Source organism: Mauremys mutica, chromosome 3, assembly GCF_020497125.1.
Source record: "Mauremys mutica isolate MM-2020 ecotype Southern chromosome 3, ASM2049712v1, whole genome shotgun sequence".
NCBI lineage: Eukaryota > Metazoa > Chordata > Testudines > Geoemydidae > Mauremys > Mauremys mutica.
The window spans coordinates 129164072-129181871 of record NC_059074.1 but is presented as its reverse complement, the minus strand read 5'-3'; the positions used below and the strand labels follow the sequence as shown (position 1 = coordinate 129181871).

The following is a 17800-nucleotide window of genomic DNA, read 5'->3' as shown; positions in this document are numbered from 1 at the left end:
GGCTGGAAGGAAGAACAGTTAAGGAAAGGGAACCTCTCAATTCCAGCAGGATGCAGAGATTCCCCCTCCCTCACCCAGGAAGAAGGCAGAATAAAGTAAGTCATCAGCTTTCTTTTGCTGCTAGTCCAGTCAGTACTGGTTGTATACCACTCACATTTCATTGTGTTTTCTACCACCAACGTTTACTCAGTGGCATTGCTCATTACATAAGTTTTACCATTTTTACTTAACAGCAATTAAAGCTACATATTTAACCAGAAACACGGAGTTCTACAAGTATCAGAGGGGTAGCCATGTTAGTCTGGATCTGTAAAAGCAGCAAAGAGTCCTGTGGCACCGTATAGACTAACAGATGTATTGGACCATGAGCTTTTGTGAGTGAATACCCAATACTTCTGTTAGTCTATAAGGTGCGACAGGACTCTTTGCTGGAGTTCTACATGTGTGTAATATAACTACCTTAAGAGTTGCTGTTGAAATGTTATACTGACAAACAGTATGAGCATATGAGAATTTTCAGTTATAATACAAGAGGAAGAATTAGGCTTGTGTGTTCAGCCTTTTGCATTTCCGGAGTGTACTGCTTTTATGAGCAACTATAACATTGTTGGTTTTGGCACTTAATTTTCTAGGTTTTTTTGGTAGGGAGGAGAAGGATTATATAAAGAAAAATGTTGCATCCAGTGCTGCTCAGCTCCTTAACAGATCCCATGAGGTTTGCGCTCTAGTTCTGCAAAGATTAGGAGCTCTTTATGACTGAAGCTTTGCTCCTGCATAAATGTTAAGGTGGCTTCATCCCTATAAGCTTCCTAAGCTCACTAGGGTCTAAGCACCCATAAAGTTCAAGGGATCTAAGCATCTGAAGCCAAGGAAAAAAGCTTGAGCTACCTTAACTAAAAGGTGGAGCAGAGAAGAAGTGGGCTGGAGGGGCTGGCAGTGAGTGTGAAAATTCAAGTTACAACATAGCAGGGAAGCGAAACTCAACCAATTGCTGTCTTAACCAATTTTAAAACATAAGCACTTGGCTTTACAGTGAACTCAACTCTGAGCATATAATATCAATTTAACATTTTCTACCAAGCATGCTCAGTGGACAATGCTCAATATGCAAAAACGACTCATTTGCTGCATACCCAAGTTAGCCCAAACAGATATGCAATTTAGTCTTTGTTTAGAACAGTGGTGAAAGTGGCTAAACAAATCACAGCTTAAGGATCGTGCAGGGTTGGATTAAGGCATAAGCATGTGCCTGTGACCCCCACCTCAGGAGTCAGGCAATTGTTAGGATCGGAAAACTCATTTTAAGATTATAAAATAATAATAAAAAAAAATTCTAGCCCTTAGGGTTGCAAAATAGCCCTTGAAAATGTGAACAGAGTAATTAATGCAGTGATGCTCTTCACACAACGCACAGTCAATCTGTGGAACTCTTTGCCAGAGGATGTTGTGAAGGCCAAGACTATAACAGGGTTTCAAAAAAGAACTAGATAAATTCATGGAGGATAGGTTCATCAGTGGCTATTAGCCAGGATGGGCAAGGATGGTGTCCCTAGCCTCTATTTGCCAGAAGCTGGGAATGGGCAACAGGAGATGGATGACTTGATGATTACCTGTTCTGTTCATTCCCTCTGAAGCACCTGGCATTGGCCACTGTTGAAAGACAGGATACTAGGCCAGATGGACCTTTGGTCTGACCCAGAATGGCCGTTCTTATGTTTGCCTGAGTTAGCTGAGAACCCTAAGCAGTAGCTACAAGAGGTCTGAACTGCCCCTGGCATTTCAATGGGGCATTAATGCCAAGACCCTACTTTGGGGGACTGTCCCAACACCACCCACACAGAGGACAATCCATTAATAAATATGCCCTGGCTGTTGGGATGAAGTATTGGGGAGCCCTGGCTGCTGTCCTTTCACTGGGGAGGCAGAAGTGGGTGAACCCCTTCTGCCTCTGCTGAGGAGAGGACAACATACAACGCCACTCCCGGGGAGAAGGGAATCCCATGCTGATGCCCCTGCTTCTCTGTGAGGAGAGAAGAGCCATGCTAGAGGGCTCTGTCATACCTTCCACATGGCCCGAGATTGCCTTAATCCATCCCTGGTGCCGTGCATGTATGAACTGTCATTACTGGGCCAACTGCCTGCCCATTGTCACCAGGACATTCAGAAGCATGGACTCCATAGTGAGGGCTATTCTCCCTGCTAAACTTGAGTTGCCCACCTATGGTTGTATTTCAGTGCAAGAGCTGTTTTTAAAAAAAAAAGCGCAAACATCCAAATAATGTTATTTTTAAACAGAAAATCTTGGGCTATTTCCTCACTGTCCACATACTCACAAACAGCTAAACTTTTTTGCTTCAGTTAAAAAAACTGCAAACAAAACATAAGTCACTTTTGCATTGAGACAACACCCGAGTAATTTTCAGCTTGCAAAGTGAACAGTTCTCAGATTAATAAAGTACAATTCCTTTTGTTAGTCAATGAAAGTAATAGTTTAATTAGGTTACTTATCAATAGGAAAAAATAACTTATTTTTTTCTTACTCAGAATTTATGATGTAACAATGCATTTTATGTTCTCCCCAGAGTGGAAACTCAGTGCTGTTGAGATAAAAAAAAAAAAAAACCCAAAAAAACCCCAAGGTATTGTGACAGGTATTAAAATACAGCAAAGAGACGTTGGCTATGTAGACATTTTTCAGTTAGGAAATTAATTCTAGCTCATTTTCACTTTCTGTTTTGCGGTGGTGTAACGACGTCATTTAACCGCTTTTGACAATTTAATTTTCTTTAGGTCACTACCTCTAAGAATCAATGTCCCATTTGTAAATTTTCCAACCTGTCCTGTTGGCAAAACACTGACTGCTGATTTTTTCTTTCTGGATTTCCTAGGTTTAAAAAATAAAATAAAATTAGGATAAAGAAAAGTCATCATCCAAAGCACCCAAAATATCTGCAAAAAATGCTACATTTAAGGTGGAAATACACCTGTTTCATAACTGATAATTATGCAATAGTAGTTTGAAGTTTATTAATATAGAGTCTTAGCTACAGGCCATTGAATCTAGTATATTAAATAAACACACATTTTAAATTGACACCAACTCCAAAAATAGGATAAAAATTTTAAAAATAAAATTAAAATTAGAGGGTTAGCCCTTCCTTAAACACAGTTATAATTTTAAACCAACCACCCCTGGAACAATATATACAAAAATAAGAAAAATATTAGGAGTACATTATTTCATTTAGGTCAAAAGTAGCCTTTTTCATGTACTTTTTCCTTATTTTATGGCCCTAGTTATGCCATGAATAGGTTTTGAAAAGTTTTACAAATATATAGCCCAATCCTGCAAACACTTATACATGTGATTAAATTTTGTCTTATTAACTAACCATACACAGATATTTGGATAAATAAAATCAGAAAGCATAAAGGCTCTTAGAGAAATACAGAAATAGTTCCAGTGAACCAACTACATTGTAATTAAAAATGCAATTACACCTTCTGAGCATGTCATGTGGTTTTTAAAATTTATCCTATAAAACATTTCCTCAGGGACAAAAACAATGCCCTGTTTTGTAACATGGGGTGGAAGGCACTAGATTTCACATCAAGTGCCTCACCTTTACTCAAACCACTATTTCAAAACCTTTTGACAAGTCAGGGCAGAACTAAGGCAGTTTAATTGAGAATGCTTAAATTAGCAAGTTTAAAAGGTTAGACAAAACAAGATCACAATGTTGCAGTTAGGAGTTTCTACAATGTATATGAAAAATACACGCTATTTCGATATGCACAGCTTTGCCATAAGACTGCATTTTTAATTACATGCAATTCACCAGGAAAGCTTAAGCAAAAGCAAGTTTGCTATCAATTCTTAGTTAAAATATCTCACCTCTGCTCCTGACCTTTTTTCTTCTTTTTCTTGATAGAATCAGATTTATATTCCTGATATCAGATTTAAAGATAAATATTTCAGTCGAAAATGAACAGATGCTCCTGGCTAAACAGCAGTCCAGAACATAAAGGCTCCTGCATATTGTGTGTCTAGGGAGCGGACTGTTTCATGATGGCTTAAATAATGGGCTGGATCCTTGATGGTGCTATGCAGATTTGCATCTGCTGAGGATCTGGCCAAATGTAATTAGGCAATGTGCAGTAAAAATCCACTAAAGTTAATTCTGTTTCTTTTGAAAGGTGAAAGCAATACTGCTGGTTTGATTTAAACAGTTTGTCAACTTTAAGGGGGGGCTGGCGGGCGGGAAATTAAACCAAATATATTATCCTAAATCTGCATCCTCCATAATCATGTGAACAATCCTCACTGATGGGAACAGCCCTGCTAGAATCAGCACAAATAACTCATGGGAGCAAGTGGAGTAAAACTCTAGGCTCCCCTAATATGGCGATCTGTTTCACAATTCCACAAATGGACAAGGCAGTTTGGAAAGACCAAGGAAAAGGATTTGACAGGCATCAATGGCAGCTCCACTGAGTTACCAAGAAGTCCTCCCACACCTTTTGGAATTTACATATACAGTAACTCCTGCTTAATATTGTAGTTATCTACCTGGAAAATGTGACTTTAAGCGAACCAATGTTAAGTGAATCCAATTTCCCAAATAAGAATTAATGTAAATGGGAGGGTTAGATTCCAGGTAAATTAGTTTTAAACAAACAATTTAATACTGGTACACAGCAATGATGATTGTGAAGCCTGGTTGAGGTGGTGAAGTGAGAGGGTGGGATATTTCCCAGGGAATGTCTTACTGCTAAATGATGAACTAGTACTCTGCTGAGCCCTCAGCGGTTAACCCATTGTTGTTAATGTAGCCTCACACTCTACAAGGCAGCACAAATGGAGGGAGGGGAGACAGCATGGCAGACAAAGACACACACCCTGTGTGAGAGAGAGAGATGCGCATTGCCCCTTAAAGTACGCTGACCCCACTTCAAGTACATTGCCTTTTTAAGTAGATCAGCAAGTTGAGACAGCAGCTGCTGCCAGCAAGCTCCCTCCTGAGCCCTGTCGTGTCCACCCTACCCCACTCTGTGGAAATGGCCTGATGCGGTAAAGGAGTGGGGGAAGAGGAGGACACCCTGACATTAGCACCCCTCTCCCCCTCACCACCCCGCACTGCAAGCAGGAGGCTCCCAGGAGCAGCTCCAAGGCAGAGGGCAGGAGCAACACATGGCAGTGGTCGGGAGGGACAGCTGAACTGCCGGCAATTGATAGCCTGCGGGGCGGCTGCTGCACAGGGAACTTAGGGGAGCTGATATGGGGGCTGCCGGTCCACCCTGGTTCCAACCACCCACCAGCTAGCTCCAATGGGCTGCTCTTTCTGCAAGCCGTGAACAAAGCAGGCAGCTGCCAAACAACATTATAAGGGAGCACTGCACAACTTTAAATGAGCATGTTCTCTAATTGATCAGCAACATAACAACGAAACGTTAACCGGGATGACTTTAAGTGAGGAGTTACTGTATAATCTCTGTAAAGCTTACTACAAACCTCAGTGGATCTCCCAGCCCTGCCACAAAACCTTAGGGGGAGTAGGGGGGGAGAGATGAGATCTATGGGACAGGAAGCATGTGACAGCCTCTCTATTCCTGTTAGAATCCTCTACAACCCCAACTCTTGAGGCTAGATATAACAGCTGCTGTCCTTCTGATAGGATGGGACGCTCTGTAGAAGATCAATACCACAGTACAATCTAATGGGCTGCAGCTGACTGGAACAATATCCTTCCATCTTCAAGGCAGAGCACCAGCCCAAGTAATAAGAGACTGGACCTGGTAATGAAACCTGGATCATTTATCCCATTAAGCTACTGGGCTAGTTGCAACCTGCCCCTTGTTATTTTATAGGAAACACTGCATACAAACCATACTATAATCCTCTTTCTTCACTGTCTTCTTCTCTTTAATTTTCTGTTGATAAATCTTGTAGTTCAAATATTCCTTTTTGGGAGGCTGCAGTGAAACAGATGAGTAAAGCTATCATTGCAAGAAAAATTCAAACATATTCTAAAAAATCTACATGTTTCTACACTGCATCAGCTTCCATGAGGGCCTGCAAAGGGAAACAGAATAAATAGGTTTGTGTCCTTTTTGGGGAGTAGACATGGGGGGCTTATTAAGAAAGTCTAAAAGGTTTCCACACACTCCTCCCCAATAAAAGAACCCCCCAAAAATCAAACAAACCCTAAAAGAAAAAGGGTTTCTGCTTGTTATTTTCTTTCCTTTTTTGGTGGTGGTTTCTTGGATCACTCGGAAATGTAGATGGAAAGCTCTCTGGGGCCTTAACTGAAACACTGGGAGAAAAACAAGTTAAGTAAGGGTTAAAAACACACACAAAATTCACAACCTAAATTTCAAATGACCTCCACAGAAATCACTTTCACTCTCAATCATATTTTCACTTCCAGGGTATTTCTGATGTCATACACCTACTAATTCTCCCATCATCCATAGACTCTTCCAACGTATACAAAAGCAGGGGTGTGATTAAAAAAAAGTGTTTTAGAAAGAGACAAAAACCAACGTTTTGTACCATCTTTATATACCTTGGCTCCCAGCATGATGGCACGTTCTTGTTCCAATATCCGCTGTTCTTTCTTTTCATATCCAGTGATTCCAAACCTGTGTACTTCCAGACGGGCCTAAAACGTTACAGAAATTTGAAACCATTTCAGAGAAGGTATGAGCTATCACAAAACAATGGTTGGCACGCCACAAAGGATATCTATTCCAGAGAATGCTTAACAAATATTTGGCAAATCAACGTTATAAAATAAGACTAATCAAATTTGGTACTACTGTGGAACATCTATCATTGCCTGTTTATTTTTTTTTCACCCAGTCTCTGGGTACACATGCAGAGAGGAAATTAGTAAATACACATTTTTTTACTTTAATACTACAACTAAAGAACAAATAGAGGGAGAGGAGCTATAAGAAGCTCACACACAGGGCCGGCTCTACAGTTTTCACCACCCCAAGCAGCGCACCGAATTGCCGCCGCGGGCGGCGGGGGCAGTCCGTGTGCCCTTAGGGCAGCAGGCGCGTTTCCGCGGTGGCGGCAATTCGGCTGCAGCTTCTATGTTTAGCTGAAGCCGCCGCGGACAGCTAAACATAGAAGCTGCCGCCGAATTGCTGCCACTGCGGAAACGCGCCTGCCACCCTAACGGTGCACGGACTGCTCCCACCGCCCGCGGCGGCAATTCAGCGCACTGCTTTGGGGCAAAACAACAGGGACTGCTGCCTCTTGCAGGTTGCCGCCCCAAGCACCAGCTTGGAATGCTGGTGCCTGGAGCTGGCCCTGCTCACACAGAGTGAGCCAGTGACCATTCGTTATTGGCTACCAATACATTAGAAAAAAGAGGACATGGAACAACTGGGATACATCTATCTTCAAAGGTTGCCCTACACAACAGCTCTAGCAGTCCTCTGACACGCCTGCACCAAACAATATATTCTGGAATGCTCTGTTTGCAAAAGATAAATTTATCTAAGAACATTCCAAAATTAGCCTCAACTTTAACTTTCCCAATCTCTCTCTCTCTCTCTCTCTCTCTCTCTCTCACACACACACACACACACACTTCATCAGGATTAGATAAGCCAGAGTAACTTACTTTTTCTAAATTAAATTCTTGTCCATTCACATTTTTCTCTGGAATAGCCATCTTTGTCTATAAAGAAAAGAAAATGTTTCCATTTAAATCTGACAACTAGCAGCGATGTAAAATGTGTGCCAATGGCGAGAGTTATTTGAACGGTAATAAAATGCTAGAAAGAGTATAGAGCCTTTCAGTGGGAATCTCTTGTGTCTCTGTTACAATATGTAGACATTTTAGACTTTTATATGGAACAATTTTGTTTAGTGTCCAGAGTATGAAATCTAAAAATGCATATTTCTTTATCCTGTGTGTGCGTTCCTGTTTGATAGTCTTTTACCACTGTGAATGTCACACAAGAAAAATAATCCATTTTAAAAGCAGACTCTATTCATCTTGTGTGGACACTGGTATTCCACAATTACTCACTGTTTAAAAATATACAGGCCACATTCTGCATAACAGTTGCAATGCAGACTTGCTTTAAAAGTTCAAATTTAATTTGCAGTTTGTCAGAAAGAAAAAAAATACTGCCTGCAAAATACATCTTTACCTTACGTACTTCTGTTACTGATTTGTAATAAGATTACTGAGAAAGAATAAGAAGAGGATACAAGCTTGAAATCACTTATTTCACACATTAAATATGGGATACACAGAATGTCAAAACAAACTGTACATCAGCCATGGAAAAACTGTGTATCCCTCGAGGGAACAGTGGTACCAGTATCTGCCTGACAACTTGTGGTAATATGCAGGACAATGCTCAATTTATAGATGTTTGCACAAACAAGTATATTAATGTATATAGCCATCTTAAATGATGGATACAAGAGAAAAATCTTATGCAGGAGCACAGTCAACAATGGCAGGCCAATAAAAACACAATTTAAAAAAAATAAAGAAATCTACTATTAGTTGCCCACAATGAGAACAGTACAAACTGCATCTTTTCTGCTAAGCAAGTCATGCACCCAAAGCTTAGATCATTTCAGAGCCCTATATCTGCTTGACTCTGTGCGATTCCCCCCCCCAACCCATAAAAGGTAAAGTTCATGCTCGTGAAAGGAGTTTGGGTGGACAGTCCCGGAAAGTGAATAACTTGGTTTAACCAAAGAACTGGCACAGCAGAGGCAGCAGCAATGCGTGCTTCTCCACATTACCCTGCCAACATGCCTCAGCTGTGACTGGAAGGCTGTGTTGCCTGAGGTTCTACAGTTGCGGACTTAACCAAAAATCTCACAACTCTGAGATGGTTCAGTTGCTGGAGGAAGGAGATGTCATGGCAGGGTATGAAGCAGCACAAATTGACAAATTGAGAACAGGGCATTAACTGTCTCTACACAGGCTATTTTCATGTAAGATTTCTGCTCTTTTCAGGATACAGTGCTACTTGTAAAGGTGTATAATGCATTCATGTTGGACCCTGAAAGTTTCTCTGTGCACTTCAGATTGGTAAAAAATCTCATGGAGTTATTTCAGTGTGTGTCTTTTTTTTTTTTTTTTTTTTAATTCTTGAGTTTGGCAATCAGGGAGCCGTCACATCAAACTGCAGAACCTCTCTAGGCCAATACTCAGCCAGCTCCTAAGCAGGCTGATGCAGCGTGGCGGCACTCTGGATCAGAAAATTCAGACCATTTCACTGTTGCGTCCACTCAACTTTTACTGTCTAAATGCAAAAGGATTCTTCTCCTGCTCACCTTCTCCCCAGAGTTTTAACCCCCTTTCATATTAAACCTGAATTTCATGCCACAGCTCCTCTCTGTATCAAGTTAACTCAACACATCAAACCCAAATACCCCTAAACTTTGGCAAAATTCAGATATGAAACGTCACAACTCAACCATCTGATTGCTTGTCATTTCCAGAACACTTTGTAACATGCTATTTGCAAAAATCTTCCATAAGCAAAAAACCATGAACACAAAGAGGTGGAAGAGTGTGTAGGGGAGGGGAAAACAATGTAAAGAGATTCCTAGAAACAGAGGGATGAACAGCAGAACCCATCATAAAATTGACAATAGTTTGCAGCTCTCACGAGCTGTTCATGACTAAGGTCCAAATTCTGCAACAAGCTCCACCTCAGCAGAACCCTGGACCTGCACAGAGTCCTGCTTCGGGTAGTGGAACTCCATGCGGGCACAGGGGTCCACCCAGGCAAAGCTAATTTTCGCATCAGGACCTTAGAGATTATGGCAGTAAACACTATTTTTGAAACAGAAACATAAGCTACCCCAAAACTCTGTAACTAATTAATAACTGAAGGGAACCTCTTCTAGGCATGGGAGATAGTTCAGTTGCCAGGCTCTGTCAATCCTTGTCTCTGCTCACTCTGTTGACAAGTGGGCCAGTTATGATGGTGACTTTTGGGATCTGAACACCATTAAGAAATGGACTGAGACCACCAGACAACTGCAGACCAGGTCTGGATTTGAGCCAACAACCTAAAAGGCTCCATTTTCTCATCCTCAATTCCCTGAGCTATCTGATTCTCCAAACTTGTATATGAGCAAACACAGTACTGACTGTAGAAGACTGTGATTCCAGAGAAGAGGAAGAATCCTTATGGATGTCATTTCTATGCCACCTCACAAGATCAGAGCAGAGCCAGCTAGTATTTTAAAAAATATCAAATTCATCTAGTTTGATATTAATGGAGTTTGCCAGGGAGGGATTTGGCCTAGTATAGTCTCTGCTGTTTCAAGACTTCAGAAAGTCGTACAACTTAAGGCCAGAAGGGACCACCAGATCATCTACTCTGATCTCCTGTATATCACAGTCACCAACATCACCCAGCACCCGCACACTAAACCCAACCACCGAAATTAGACAAAGGTATTATACTCCTCAGGAGACTAGGAGCGACTGAGGTGTACCACTGCCGGAGGCTCCTGACATGGCAGGAAATTGATTAACTGAGATGTACCCAGATGAACCAAGTGACCCAGACCTCAGGCTGCAGAGGAAGGAGACCGCCCCTCCACCCCCATTGCCAATCTGATGTGGGGAGAAATTCCTTCCTGACTCTACATATGGCAATCAGTTTGCAGGGCCGCCCAGAGGATTCCGGGGGCCCGGGGTCTTTGGCGGCGGGGGGCCCTTCCGTTCCGGGACCCGCCGCCGAAGTGCCCCGAAGACCCGCGGCGGGAGCCCCCCGCCGCCGAATTACCGCTGAAGCGGGACCCGCCGCCGACGTGCAGCCCGGTCTTCAGCGGTAATTCGGCGGCGGCGGGGGGGTCCCCGCCGCGGGTCTTTGGGGCACTTCGGCGGCGGGTCCTGGAACGGAAGGGCCCCCCCGCCGCCGAATTACCGCCGAAGACCGGGCGGCACGGTGGCGGCGGGTCCCGCGTCGGCGGTAATTCGCCACTGGGGGGGTCCTTCCGCTCCGGGGCGGAAGGACCCCCCGCCGGCGAAGACCGGGAGCGAAGAAGCTCCTGTGCCCTCTTGCCCCGCCCCCTCTGGGCAGCCCTGACCCTATCCACCCCCCCCAGAACACCCACAATCCAACCCCCCCATTCCCTGCCCCCTGACCGCTTCCCCAACCTCTGCCCCCTCCCTGTGCCCTGACTGTCCACAGGACTCCCTGCCCTTTAGCCAACCCCACCGGCCCCAGCCTCTTACCCCCGGCTCCCTCCTCACCCGGAGTCTCAGCGCCTCGCCCGATAGCCGCAGCGTGTGTCTGGCGGGGCCTGAGCTCCGTCCTGCTCCGAGCCGCGTGGGGAGGGGGCGGGGCTGGGAGTTCCACGCCGAGCGGAGGGAGCTGAGCTCAGCCCAGAGCTTCCAGCCCCGCCCCCTCACCACGCGGCTCTGGGCGGGGCGGGGCTCAGGGGCCCCAGCGGAGACACGCTGCGGCGCTGTCTGAGGACAGCGCTTGATGTGCTAGGGCTCCAGGAGAGGGGCGGAGGCGGGAGCCTCAGCTGTTCGCTTGGGGGCCCCTGCGGAGCCCAGGGCAAATTGCCCCCTTTGCCCCACCCCCCTCTGGGCGGCCCTGTCAGTTTGACCCTGAGCATATGAACAACACCAGACAGCCAAGCACATGAGAGAGAGAATATTCTGTACCACCTCGGAGCCCTGGCCCACCTCCTTTGATCTGAATTAATGACCCATTCATTACCTTTGAAACACTGTCCTGAGTGAGATCCACTTTAGGTTTCTTCTTTTTATTCCGACCACGAAATGTCACAACTTCCACCTCTGTTGTCTTTCCCTGTTGCATAGATTCGGGTGACACAGCTTTAGAAGCCCTGGTTTCTGGGGTGGCTTGTTTTGAATCAGAGTCATGATGCATCTCATTTTTCAGTTTTTCGAAGAAACTGGAAGCACTTTTCCTTTTGCCTGGGATTGCTGAATCAGGGCATGCATCTCTATCTTCCATTACTGTTCTGGAAGGTTCTGACCCCATCTTGTTCTCCACATTTTTCTTTTGGGTCTTTTTCTTTTCATTTTTATCTAATGGCTCGTCTCCTGTGCTTCAAAACAAACATTTCAGCTTTCTTTTCTCTTGTACCCAATAATCAGACTTTAAAGACATTTAGTGTTTGTTTTCCCCTCACAACCTTTCACTCTCTTTTGTGTAGCCCAGTGGTTCCCAACCAGGGAGTATGCATGCCCCTGGGGGCATGCAGAGATCTTCCAGGGGTACATCAATTCATTTAGATATTTGCCTAGTTTTGCAACAGGCTACATAAAAAGCAGTAGTGAAGTCAGTACAAACTAAAATCTGACTTGTTTATACTGAAATGTAAGTACAATATTTACATTCCAGTTGACTTACTTTATAATTATGATAAAAATGGGAAAATAAGGAATTTTTAAGTAATAGTGTGCTGTGACCCTTTTGTATTTTTATGTCTGATTTTGTAAGCAAGTAGTCTTTAAGTGAGGTGACACTTGGGGTACCCACTACAAATCAGATCCCCGAAAGGCATATAGGGTAGTCTGGAAAGGTTGAGTGCCACTGGTATAGCCCCAATCAACAGGCAGGTTTACTTGCACAAGGGACCACAGGGTGTTTACGGACCACAGTGATGATGGGCACATGACAGACGCATAGTAAAGGACTGCTAGCCTAGTGAAGGCTAAATGCTAAGCAGAGATACCGGGGTGGGGAAGGAGGTAATAGAACTATTTTGAGGAGCCCATGAAATTTACAGCCAAAGGAGAGACTGAGCTCCTGATCTGGGGTGGACCAGGGAGGGATCGACTGCTCCCTGAACACTGCTCGGGGGAAGCCTACGGGGGCTCGAGGGTCTCTAGGGGGATGAAGGGCTTACGGACAAACTTTCTGGGGTCACTGGAACTGCAGGAGCTGCACTGCCCCCTCCCACCAGGGGCACAGTGTCTGCAATGGGCCCCCGGAGCGAGCAGCCCCGAGCCCTGCCTAGGGGACGGTAACGCCCGGCCCTACACACGCGGCTCCCGCTCTCACCCACCGAGATCATACAGGGAGCTGAGCACCGCGTCCAGCAGGCTGCAGCGCGCCGCCGCCTCCTCCTCCTGCTGCTGCTCGCACCCGCCCGGGCTCCGCTTCATCCCCGGGGCCACGTTCTCCCCCGACCCCGCCGCGGCGCGAAAGAATGAACGAACGCGCGCGGCTTTGGCCACATGCGGCCGCCGTCGTATCCGACATGGCGGCGCCCACGGGTCGCTTCTCCCCTCCCCCACGCGGAGGCGCCCGCGAGGCGGAGCGCGGCGGCCGGGGGAATGGGCGCTGCAGGTGGAGGCGGAGGCCGATAAGGCGGGGCGGGCTCAGCCCGGCGGTGGCGCGGGCAGGATGGCGGCGGGGAGCTCCCGGCTCGGGGCCCCCATGTACTCGGTAAGTGCCGGGGGCGCGGGCTGCCCCTCGCGTCTGGGCTCGACCCGGCGCCGCCGACAGCCGCTGGGGTGGGGCGGGTAGCGAGTCTCCACCCCGGGGAACGGAAGGGGGCGCTGCGGAGCCGCCTGGCGGGGTGGGGCTGTGCCGGCCCGGCCCGCGGACTCCGGGGCGAGCTGAACTGCTCCGGAGACGCCGCCGCACGCGAGGGGGTGCGTTCGCCGCCGTTCACTCTGAACCCTAACGATTCCGAGCCAAATGGCCGCGCTCCCGTTTGGCTGCTCAGCCGCGCGCGTTGCCACCTTCAGCCGCGGTGCTGTGCCCGCTACCAGCCGGCAGTGCGCGGCCAGTTCCCCTCAGGTAGAGAGTGGGCCACCCACCGTGGTCATGTTTGCCAGCCCTCAGGTGCAGCAGAGTGGGGAGCTGGGGCTGCTCTCTGTCCTGGAGCGGGCAGGTTTTTGCTGTGTATTGTAAACTCTTCATCTGGTCTTTCCACTAGGAAAGATGGAGAGGGGATTTTTTGAGGCAGGAAATTAGTGTCCTCTTCTCTTCCTACCTCTCCATGCCATGGCACCCGCGGACACTGCATTGTGGACCACTGGGCTAATCTGATCACCCACAAGCTAGTGGCAATTACTTAGTAATGGAAGAAAATAGGTCCAAACAAGAAAGAGATTTGCAAGTATGATTGCTGTTTAAATTGACAATAAATAGCACTAATTTACTATCATCTAAACGTTAATTAACATTCACTAAATTTGTGGCTCTGCTGTATGGGTTCTGTCCAGAAGCCATCAACTACATCTCTATAGGCTCCTAAATCTGAAGGTGGTTACTTATTTCAGTTCCTTACCCTTTACAAGAGACATATTTTCCATCAAAATTGGATTCTTTTCATTTATCTTCTGCTGTTGGAGCCTTTAGCATTGACATTTTCAAGGTCTTTCTCTGCCAACATTAGAGCTAGAAACGTTTTTAAAAAATGAAAGCTGAGCTTCGACATAATCACATGAATCCAGAAGCTGCAGCCTTGAGAGACACCGAATAGTGTGACTTGTGATAAACTCAGAAGAGTTACTAATACTGCAGTTTCCCCTACTTAATTGTGGCCGCCTCACTGCTCCTAATTTCCCCAAAAAACAAGGAATGTACACACACACACACACACATCATCCTTAATATGAAGTTGAGCTTGTAGGCGCTCAGCACTTGCCTTTTGTTCCTCATGCCCTGACAGAGTGTAAGAGTTCCCCAAACTCAGACGTAAGAAAACCAGGAAGTGCAGTGTTAACATGGCACTTCTCACACACCCCAACAATACAACCCTAATTTGGCCCTTATGGGAACAGCAGTAAGAACTAGGAATATAACAGTACCATAGCCATCCATAAACAAACCTACCACTTACACTGTGCCCACCACAACTCCAAAGTCATACACTTCCATGGACTATCACCATGCTGTATGCAGACTATTGGCCTGGGATGTATTGCTGCTAGTTGGCAGATGCTGAGGGAGGTAAGGTACTGAGTTTGCCCCGATGAGCTCCTTAAGGAAGGGATCAAAGAAATTAGAGCCTAGACTGGGTGGCTGCATATAGGAGTAGTACTGCCCTGTGCTCAAGGCCTAAGATCTTAAATCCCTGTTAGTGAAGTTTTTTGTGTGTGAATTACAGAAGTGTGTGCGGACCTGAAGCTCACAGCTAGTGAGGACTATGCTGTAGTGCTGTGAATGAGCATGGAGTATCGTCTGGACTAAAACAAATGCTGTTAGGGGGGTGGGGAGAGGAGGAGGAGGAGGAGAGAAAGTGAGCTCCTCATCTCTCCTAGACCCGAAGAAGAGTAAAGGGGAACCTCCCCAGCCTTCCATTACTTCTCACTTGATTCCCACTGTAATCAATCCTCAGCCATCTAGGCCTGTGGCAGGATTCAGAGAAGAACCTCCTGCTGATCCTCTGCACCTGTTTGGCTCTTGCAGCTGCTTCTCACCTCCCAGGCTATTGGAAGGGAGACCCTCACAGGCACTCAGCAGCTGCTCTCTAGCTTTATGGAAGAGATGGGAGTTTTCTCCTGGCCCCAAGGATAGTTGCTGCGAGTGCAGATTTCTCTGTATCATTTGTGCCTAGCACTCCCTGGTACCATCACAGTTTGGCGTGTGAAGCAAAGACTTCCCTTCTCCACTCCCACCACAAAAGTTCCCATGCAAGCATCCTGGGAATTGAAGATCGGCCCCTTCTCTCCCATCTCCTGCCCTTTTATAACAGCAACAAAAGCCCTTTGACTGCTCTTTATGCTCATGGAGACTCCCTCTTCTGATATGCCCAGGCACCTGCTGTTGCTTCCTGGCTTTGAGTTCAAGAACAGGTGAAGATTGTTTCATCTCTGTAGTTCCCCCCTTGGCCAGGGCCACTCCACTGCACTGTGGAGAGTTCCTGGGGGTTGCTGCCACACTTCACTTTAACTTATATTTATGTACCAATATATTTTGTCATTTTACATATATTTAATATATGAACTAGCACTATTCTGTGCCCTATCCTCTCGCCCCCTCACTCTCCTGCTGCTCTTATTTTAGGTCTTGGAGCCCCTTTTATAGATTCTTCTTTTCCTGCTTTATTTTTGAGCAGGAGGATTGATGCAGAGAGATCAATGGCAACAGCTGACACACTACACACACTAATACCAGTCATAGCACATATGTTCTTAGATTACTTAGGTTTTGTAGCACACTGATCAATTGGAGACTGGAGGGAGAAGCAAAGATTGAAAGTTTTATAATCCTTTTAAATTTCACTGAAAAAAATCAAGTGTAAGGAACTTTAAATGGCCACATCTGTATTTAACAACTGGTAGAGATTCAGGCTATGTCTACACTGGCACTCTTGTTGTTAAAACTGTTTTCACTCAGGGGTGTAAAAAACACCCCCTGACCGGCAAAAGTTTTAACGACGAAAAGCACCAGTGTGGACAGAAATTTGTCAGCGGGACCTGTGCTCCGGGTAACGAAGCTACAGCCCCTCATTTGAGATGGTTTTCCTTTGTCACTGGGAGAGCTGTCTCCCAGTGATAAAGAGCAGCTATACAGTGCACCTTACAATGGTGCAGCTGCAGCAGCACAGCCGTTCCATTGTGAGGTGTGCAGTGTAGACATAGCCTTAATCTACTGTTTACCCTTTCTTGTAAATTCTCACTTCTCAATTTCTTCTTTTCGTGTTTGGTCTTTACACAAATACGAGTTGCTTTGGATAGATTGCGTAAAATCTGTTGCTTTAAAAAAAAATTAGATAAGCAGTGAAAAAAAATTATACTTCTGTTTCATTTAAGTAAAAAAATCAAGCTTTTGTTTTTGTGTACAAGTAACTTGAATGCCTGAACTTTAAAATCTCCCAGAACTTCACCTTTGTATGCAAGAGTTGTTTGGTAAGCATGATCAAATGGATTTCAAAATAACATAGTAGTAAACAACTGTAAATTTGCTTTCACTGTAAGCACAGTAAAACAATTTTATTAGGCTTTAGTTTCATAATTATCTGCAACACTTTAATGTTGCACAGATTTGAGTTATGCAATAGCTGTATAATGCTGCTGTTGCAGATTTTTGTGTAACTATCATTTGGTGCAGTTTAAGACTTGTGGAGTTGTGCCAACACAGTTGTGCATCTCTATAGTGCCATGGCCTAAGGAACTTTGCTTTATTTCTCGTTTATGTTAAAGAGAAAATGCAAAAAACTACAGTAGTGCTAAATTAGTTACATTTTCCTTATTTGCATTTAAAGTTGCAAGAGTAAAGGTTCTAATAGCAAGGTTAACTTAGCCACATCTCACACAGTATTTTTTATTACTTTTTAGATAGTAGCTGCCAGCAATCTCAATATAGTTGGGACTTCTCTATGATGTACACACTCCTGACACGTGGTTTCAATTTTGAACAAAGTCCTGGGGACTATGCCATGTCCAGGACCACTGAAGTCTTGGAAAGATTCCCATTGATTTCAGTGGTCTTGAATCAAGTCCTATTTCAGTAGCAGCTGGGGGTTTTACTGCAGTACTGACATAGCTGTGAGTTTGTGATGCATGCAGGAGACTACTGTGCCCTTTGCTATCGTATATGCCCAGTGGTGTTGGTAGAAAATATCGCTTTTTTCCCCCCTTGAACAAAGAGTTGACAGTATACACACCTCTGTCAGGTGAGTTTGAAGTTCCCATATACCTGATACAGGCAGAAAAGTTGGGTGCAGGCTATATGGTGAGTTTTGTCATATGAATAGATATACTATTTTAGTTCCTAAATGCAACATGGGAACATTTATATCTCTCTTCTTCAAGCCACCACTGTGAGTTGGACCCATGCCTTTCTAGGTCTGTGAGCT

General features: G+C 45.3%; 2 protein-coding genes across 10 annotated transcripts in view; one reads left to right on the top strand and one right to left on the bottom strand.

The window, feature by feature from the left end:
* Window positions 1-2297: 2297 nt before the first annotated feature.
* Window positions 2298-14889, bottom strand: C3H1orf131 (chromosome 3 C1orf131 homolog). 4 transcript variants are annotated; one of them, XM_045010904.1, is made up of 8 exons: window positions 14840-14889; window positions 13812-13926; window positions 11734-12083; window positions 7638-7694; window positions 6567-6662; window positions 5887-5973; window positions 3896-3948; window positions 2298-2884 (listed from the first exon to the last, which is right to left on the bottom strand). In XM_045010904.1, exons 2-8 carry the CDS (start codon window positions 13912-13914, stop codon window positions 2755-2757), a joined length of 876 nt encoding a protein of 291 aa, XP_044866839.1. In that variant the 5' UTR covers window positions 13915-13926; window positions 14840-14889; the 3' UTR covers window positions 2298-2754. The 4 variants fall into 4 exon arrangements, with proteins under 4 accessions (XP_044866839.1, XP_044866838.1, XP_044866840.1 ...); XM_045010903.1 differs by lacking the exon at window positions 14840-14889 and adding an exon at window positions 14285-14390; XM_045010905.1 differs by lacking the exons at window positions 13812-13926; window positions 14840-14889 and adding an exon at window positions 13052-13272 and having other exon boundaries at window positions 2301-2884.
* GNPAT (glyceronephosphate O-acyltransferase) overlaps window positions 12687-17800 on the top strand; it is a 42681-nt gene continuing 37567 nt past the window's right edge. The window contains exon 1 of one of the 6 annotated variants that reach the window (XM_045010902.1): window positions 12687-12734. In XM_045010902.1, the coding sequence (XP_044866837.1) occupies window positions 12702-12734 (33 nt within the window). In that variant the 5' untranslated portion in view covers window positions 12687-12701. Of the gene's footprint in view, window positions 12735-13277; window positions 13435-13669; window positions 13792-13927; window positions 14114-17800 lie in introns of those variants that run through there. The other 5 variants (XM_045010899.1, XM_045010898.1, XM_045010897.1 and 2 more) reach the window with 5 other exon arrangements.